The sequence below is a fragment of the Musa acuminata genome, chromosome BXJ1-8, assembly GCF_036884655.1.
Source record: "Musa acuminata AAA Group cultivar baxijiao chromosome BXJ1-8, Cavendish_Baxijiao_AAA, whole genome shotgun sequence".
NCBI classification, from domain to species: Eukaryota; Viridiplantae; Streptophyta; class Magnoliopsida; order Zingiberales; family Musaceae; genus Musa; species Musa acuminata.
The window spans coordinates 28,905,947-28,913,990 of NC_088334.1; the positions used below are offsets into that span (position 1 = coordinate 28,905,947).

At 42.0% G+C, this 8,044-nt stretch overlaps 1 protein-coding gene across 1 annotated transcript; it reads left to right on the top strand.

Moving 5' to 3' along the window:
• The first annotated feature begins 607 nt into the window (after window positions 1-607).
• Window positions 608-2,387, top strand: LOC135587697 (purine-uracil permease NCS1-like). The gene has a single exon (XM_065079384.1). It carries the CDS (start codon window positions 680-682, stop codon window positions 2,240-2,242), a length of 1,563 nt encoding a protein of 520 aa, XP_064935456.1. The 5' UTR covers window positions 608-679; the 3' UTR covers window positions 2,243-2,387.
• Window positions 2,388-8,044: the final 5,657 nt, after the last annotated feature.

Genomic DNA, 8,044 nt, shown 5'->3' on the forward strand with positions numbered 1-8,044 from the left:
GTTTCCTTTTGCAAGGGGAATTACTGTTGCCTTATTTGCCTCCTGTTCAAATGCAGACAATATTTGGCTCCTTACAAAAGAATATGGGTTATGTGATGAAAGCTTTAAAAGCTTTTGTTACCTGAGATTTAATTAATGAAAGTAAGTATATGCCAAAGAAAATTCAACATCAACCTGAGGAGATCCTTCTCGTTTATGAAGATTCATGTCTTTGAATAATAATTTAAAATGAAAAATATTTATTTTTCATTAACAGATTAAAAACAAGATTCAGCATTAAATTACCAAATCATATGGGACTTGAAATGAAGCCTTGAAATTTATTTATTTTTTAAGTCATCCAATCATGTGGGTAGACGGTAAGTAGACTCCTTCCCACTGCATCTGTATTTCTTTTTAGTTCGTTAGTCCATTCGGTGGTATTAACTAACTATTATTTCGAGCTCTATTGTTTATATTAAATGCAATTCAGGGAGGCTAATAAATACATAAATTGGATTGTCAAATTTTTGAGACTTGTCCAAGTAAAAAATTTTATTTGGAGTGGTGTGTATTATTCGTCTTCTCAAATTTTTTTAATTAATAGAAAGTTTTGTTTTTATTTTTATTTATTTTTGAGAAGGGACGTGACGCGGGCCAATCATCCCCACACCTTCAGAGAACAAAAATAAAGAAGCGGATGAGGGCAAGAAAAATGTTGCACACCATGGAGGCCGGAGACAACACATTCGACGACCCCGGCGCCGCCGCCGACGGCCTGGGCCCCGTCCCCGCGGACAAACGCAACCTCTCCTGGTGGGACGTGGCCGGCCTCTGGGTCGTCATGGTGGTGAATGTCCCGTCCTACTTCGCCGCCGCCAGTCTGATGGAGCTGGGCATGTCGTGTTGGCAGGGCATTGCCACCATCTTCCTCGGCAACCTCATCATCTACGCTCCCATCTGCCTCACTGCCCACGCCGGTGTCCGGTACGGCGTCTCCTTCCCCGTTCAGCTCCGCGCAGCCTTCGGCATCCGCGGCGCCCGCATCCCCGCCCTCCTCCGCGCCGTCGTCGCCTGCGGCTGGTGCGGCACCGAATCCTGGATCGGCGGCCAGGCCATCTTCCTCCTCCTCCTACCCCGGCCCATCCAGTCCTCGTCCTACTCGCAGCCCTTGGGATGGCTGGGCACGTCGCCCCTCGAGCTAGGCTGCTTCCTGCTCTTCTCGCTCCTCCAGTTCGCCATGCTGTGGAAGGGCATGGCAGGGATCCACGCCCTCGGAAAGTACTCCGCCCCCGTCCTCGTCCTCCTCGTCGCCTGCCTCTTTGCCTGGGCCTACGCCACCGCAGGCGGCTTCGGTGAGATGCTCTCCACGCCCTCGCGCCTCTCGCCGTTGCAGTTCTGGCCCGTGTTTTACCCCTCCCTCACTGGGTGCGTCGGCAGCTGGTCCGGCGTCGCGCTCAACATCTCCGATTTCGCCCGGTTCGCCCGGGGCCAAGCGGACCAGGCGCTAGGCCACCTGGCGCTCCCCCTTTTTATGGCCGCCTATACCTTCGCCGGCCTCGCCATCACCTCCGCCACGGAGGTCATCTTCGGCCAGGCGATCCCCAACCCCATCGAACTTCTCTCCTTGATCAACACCAGCGTCTTCATCTCGATCCTTGCGTTCTTGGGGATCGGCCTGGCCACCATCACCACCAACATCCCGGCCAACCTCGTCGCCCCGGCCAACGTGCTCGTCAGCCTCAGCCCCTCCACCTTCAACTTCGCCACCGGCTCCCTACTGACAGGATTCATCAGCCTAGTGTTCCAGCCATGGAAACTTATGGCATCCGGCAAGAGCTTCGTCTACGAATGGCTGGTCGGCTACTCGGCCATCATTGGCCCCATCACCGGAATCCTGCTCACCGACTACTACGTCCTCCGACGGGCGGTGCTCGACGTGGCCGGACTCTACGCCGAAAGCCCCCATGGACCATACTACTACACCGGGGGATACAACGTCGCGGCCTTCGTCGCGTTGGTCTTCGGAGTGGCGCCGGCGATCCCCGGGTTCCTCCACAAGGTCGGCGCCGTGAAGATGACCTGGGGAGGGTTCGATGTCATCTACGGATGCGCTTGGTTCTTCGGCGTCTTCTCTGCGTCACTGGTCTATTGGCTCCTCTCCTGCGGAAGAGCGAGACGCAAAGCTGGGGAAGCGTGGACCGGCGGATCCATGGCGGAGCCGCTCCGACTGACTGCACATCCCGATTTAGTTGATGATTAAAATGATTTGATTTGGTCCAATTGTTCTGCCTCAGTTACCAAGCAAATTGATGGGTTTAGTTCCATCTTATACATCAAACCAAAACATTATTAATAGATTATTCAATCGTGTTTGCGATATCAATAGACGAGATATTGTTAGCTTAGTTGACTCTGGCATGCACAACTTGGATGGAGGTCGTGACTGATCATCGTAGAGTAAGTCATCATATACTTATCACAACCGCCAGAATAAGATCACCAATATTATAGTTTGATTCAACCTTTCAATAATAAAACAATATTCAACCTTGGAATTTTAGCCGTTGAAGTAGCAATCATGTGACCTGATCATCATCACTGTGATTATTATACTACTCACGTATTACAAAGGTAGTATGGAAAGAATACTGGGGGAATTCTTGAAAAACAATTTTAGTTTTAAAAATTTTTGATAGAACGTCTTCCCAATGTTCAAAAATTTCAACTGAGAGTCACAGTTTTCTAAAATGACAAAAGTAAACGTGTAGAAACATTTTGTCTCTTCCCCCTGTATCTTCCCTCTCCATCTTTTTAATAAACCAAATTCAATCAATTTAAAACTTTGTTAGGTTCAAAAATATATTATATTAAATAATTTACTAATATACATCAATTTATTTTATTAAAATAATAATTTGATGTATAAAATACATTGAATTATTCACAAATAATAAAAAATATATATAATAATTTAAAACTAATTTTTTTATCTATAAAGTCAAGAGTAATATAATAATAATATGTATATTTTTAAAAAAATGTAAAAATATTTAAAAACTTAAAAATAAATTTGAAAGGTGTGTATGACTATCATTTTTTTTAGTTTTTAAAATAATTTATTTACTGTTTTAGGCCCTTAAAAAGTTAAAATTATCTAGAATATATATATATATATATATATATATATATATATATATATATATATATATATATATATATATATATTTGTGTCTGTATAAAATCTTATTATCAAAAATAAATTATATTACACAAATTATTGATATATATTAATTTATATTATTAAAAATCATAATAATAAATAATAAAATCATTAAATTTTAAAAAAATAACTATAAAGCAAAAATGATATTATAATAATATTTATAAATTTTAAAAATAAAAATAAATTATAAAGGGCTTGGATTTTGTGAACCAATTTTAGGATAGTTTTTACACCTATTTGGAAGATCAAATATTAAAATACATTATATCGATGCATCATATTTTTATGAAAATAAAAAAAATAAGAAAAATTCAAATGGTTCAAATAATGAATAATCTAGAAAATATAAACAAATCTTTTAAAAAATATTATAAATATACATATAGGTGTTTTTTAAAGGTTTCATGAAAATTTCATAATATTTTAATCAGTCCTTATATTAGATACACTATAATCTATTTCAACCAAAAATAATGTATTTAATACTAGGGCTTGGATTTTATGGATCAAAACTTTTTTAAGTTTCTCATCTTAGGATCAAGTTGGCACTAAGAAGGGTGGAGGAGGGGTGTGAATTAGTGCTTCCGAAAAAAATTACGTCAAGTCTTGAAACTTTGTTTCGATTAACGCGTATCGAAAATGTGTTTAATATAAAGGAGGTGTGAAGTGGAATAAGTAGCCAAGTCAAAAGACAATATAAAAAAAAAAAGTAGAATAGAGATAACAAGGAAGAGATCACACCGGATTTATAGTGGTTCAGTCATCATGACCTACATCCACTCACGATTCCTCCTTGTTGAGACCATCGGCATCCACTAACAGTCTTCCTTCAATGGGCGAAGACCAACCACTCTCTTACAATACTTTTTCCTTTTTACGGATTTAGGAGACAACCCTTACAAGCCTCACACCTCTCTTAGATTGATCACAAAGCTGAATAAGAAGAGAGATGACACTTCTACAACCTAATATCACAAGATTTTATTTATACTTTTATTATTCTTTTATGCAGGAAAGAATGGGGTATTTATAAGCCCCAATGGCTTCAGAAATGGAGACCAAAAGTATCTCATCTCGGGTTTCCGGGGTACTAGTAGTACCACCGCCAATATTGGGCGGTACCATTGCTTGTAGACTGACACTAGGCGGTACCACCACTTAGTTTGGGCGGTACTATCGCTTGACAGAGCCTCGGAGAATCAGCTCTGTCAGTACCATCGTGTGACAAGGCGGTACTATCGCTTGGTAGCAATAATTGTCGATGGTATTATCACCCAGTTTGGGTGGTACCACCGCCTAGACCACTTGGGAGGCTGAGCCTTAGGCGGTACCACCGCTTGATATGGCTCCAAGTTACTGAATGAGCTATCCAACTGACCTAATTTAACCTTGTTAAAGGCTTAGCTGGCCTCTAATTGAGTTAATAGGATTTTTTAAAAAACTAACTCAAATTAAAGTCCTAACTATGATAGTTAAGACTAAAACAATTACTCTACTTGTAATCTAAGTTGTCCCACACGTCAATGGTTCAACCGAACTCTCGGTGAACTTCCGACGAACTCTTGACAAACTTTCGACGAGCTTTCGGTGAACTCTTGGTGAACCTCCGGCGAGCTTTCGACAAACTCCCGATGAACCTCTAGCGAGCTTTCGGCGAACTCCCGACGAAATTCCAGCGAGCTTTCACTATCGATGATCCTTCGGTGTATCCCCTAATTTATCCGGCTCAATGCCCGATCATTGACTCCGGCCCAACTTCAATTCTACTTTAATCGTTATGTCTTTCTCACGATCGTAGTTAGTCATGTTGAATCTCGTATTTTGATGATGAAACTACTTGATATATGTTTATGATTTAATATGCGTTTTGAGTGACGCAGGATGCTTCGATCAGGATGAGACAATTAAAGTAGGAAAATCATGTTGTACCGGAGGAACATGTTAGAAGATTGGACGATGGGCCAGTGGATCGGTCGACGTATCGACAGAAGGCTTCGGGCCAAGAAGAGCGGGTATTGTGCCAAAGATATCGGAGTTGCGGAGTCAACTGGCCGATTGGGCAATAGGCTGCAGGAGAGGACGATGCGCCGAAGAATCGGACGAAGCGTCGAGGGACTAATGACATGCCAGACAACTTGGTTAATTGCTTAGGATTAATTGTCTCGATCGAAGTTTTGTTTTAAGTGTGTAGGAGTAACTACGATGGAAGAAAGACATACAGCAGGAGTTGCACCGGAGTCAAGACAATGATCACGTTAGGAGTTCGAGAGTTCGACGGAAGTTCGGACAGTCGTCGGAGGTTCTGCGGGAACAAATCCGAGAAGTCCATGAGCTTGCCAAAGAAGCTCGCCGGAACTCGCAAGTGGATCATCGTAAGTCCAGGAATTTGCCGGAAGTCCGTAGAAGCATCACCGAGGGTTCATCGGATGATCGACGGAAGTTCGCCGGAAGCTCGTCGAAAGAAGCGATTGACGCATCAGAGCAAGTTGTAGTAAATGTCTTAGGAAATATCGTAGTTAGCATAATGATTAAGTTGGAAATGGGAGGTGATCCCATTAACTTAATCTTGGGGCAATTGGGCCCCTGAAAAACCCAAATTGGGCCGAATGGATCAACCCATTCGGACCCTGATTTCTGCCAGGAGGTTGAACCGCCCAAGCCAGGTGGTGGCACCGCCTGGGCTCAGTCTCCGAGCGAGACTGGGCGGTGCAACCGCCCCAGCCAAGAGGTGGCACCGCTTGGGCTCGGTCTTCGAACTCTGGCTAAGCGGTGCAATCGCCTGAGCTCGGTCTTTGAGCTCTGGCAGGAGGTGCAACCGCTCCTGACAGGAGGTGGCACCGCCCAGAGGCTCAGTCTTCGAGCTCTGCCAGGCGGTGCAACCGCTCTAGTCAGGCGGTGCAACCGCCAAATCCCGAAATTCTGAGAATTGACAGTTTTGAGCTCCAAATTCAAACTGGGTTGGGGCCTATAAATACCCCACCCATTCAGCACTGAAAGGTAAGATACATACACCGAAATTCTGATCTTATTCTATGATTCTTAGAGCTCAAAATTGTTGTAAAGGCCAAAAGTTCTTCTCCCTCTTTTCTTCCGAGTTCTGATCTTTAAAGAGAGGAGAGAAAATTCTGTAAGGGTTGTCTCCTAAGCCCGTCAAAAGGAGTGAACCTGTAAAAGAGTGGTTGGCCTTCGCCTATTGAAGGAAGGCCTCTAGTTGACGTTGATGACCTCGTCGGTGGAGGAAGCCAAAAGTGGAGTAGGTCAAGATTGACCGAACCACTCTAAATCTCGGTTTGCATTTACTTTGAGCATCTTATTCTTACTGCAAATCTCCTCAAAAGCTTACTGCTTTCTGCATATATACGATCGGGTTTCAAGCTTTGCACTTTCCGAATCGGTGTTTAGACGTAAATCAGTTTTATCGTACGATCATCATATTTCAGTTTGCGTTTACGTTTTGATTTCTATCATAACTGCAAACTACCTTTATATCCTTGCTTTAACTGCATCTTGCTTAATCAAGTGATTTACGAATCAGCATTTAGACGTAAATCAGTTTTTTCGTACAAATATCATATTTCAGTTTGCGCCTACTATCTGATTTGAACCATAACTGCAAACTGCACTTATATCTTTGCTGCATCTCACTTATTCAAAAGTTAAAGTGATTTACTAATCGGCTTTCCTACCGAAATCACTTTTATCGAACGAACGCGATTTTTATCACATAAGGTTTTCCGCTGCACTAATTCACCCCCCCCTCTTAGTGCTCTTGATCCTAACAATTGGTATCAGAGCGGGGTTAACTCTCAAATGGATTAAAACCCAAGAGAGATGGCATACGTCAGAAACCAAGAGGGCCATTCTATTACACGTCCACCCATGTTCAATGGGACGGACTACACTTATTGGAAAATTCGAATGAGAGTTTTCTTGATTTCTATGAATTTGGATTTATGGAATATCGTTGAAAACGGTTTTCAACTTCCCTCTAAACCGATGAACGAATGGTCGGATTTGGAGAAGAAGTATTTTTCTTTAAACGCAAAGGCTATTAATGCCTTATTTTGCACTTTGGACAAAAATGAGTTCAATCGGATTTCTACGTGCGAAACGGCTTTTGACATTTGGCGAACACTTGAAATCACGCACGAGGGAACTAGTAGAGTCAAAGACTCGAAAGTTAACATTTTATTGCATGATATTGAGCTTTTTCGAATGCAACCAAGCGAGACTATAGGTGACATGTACACCCGTTTCACGGATGTCGTCAATAGTTTAAGAGCTCTTGGAAAATATTTTTCGGATTTTGAACTCGTAAACAAGATTTTGCGTTCTCTTTCTAAGAAGTGGGATTCAAAAGTAACTGCAATACAAGAAGTTAAAAACCTAAACAACTTATCACTTGAAGAACTAATTGGTTCATTGATGACATATGAAATGGTGCACAATACATATGATGAACATGATGAACAAAATCACCTTCCAAAGAACAGGAAGGATTTGGAACTCTAGACAAATGAATACCACTTGAGCGATGACTCAAGTGATGAGGACAATGATGAACTTGAACTTCGAACACTAAATCTTAATAAGTTTATTAAACAAAAATCTAAAATAAACAATAAACTTGAACGAAGGAAGAGGCCAAACAAGAAGAATACAAAGTGGGATTTATCGAGCTTCTCCGAAGACGAGGAGAAAATCAAGAAAGGCGAGGTGGCAAACTACGCCTTAATCGCTTTCAATGATGAGGTAATCGAAATCCCCCTAATTTATTTTGAAATTACTTGATGCTTTCATGATGTATTTTCTTTTTTAGTTTAGAATTAATTTTCTTAA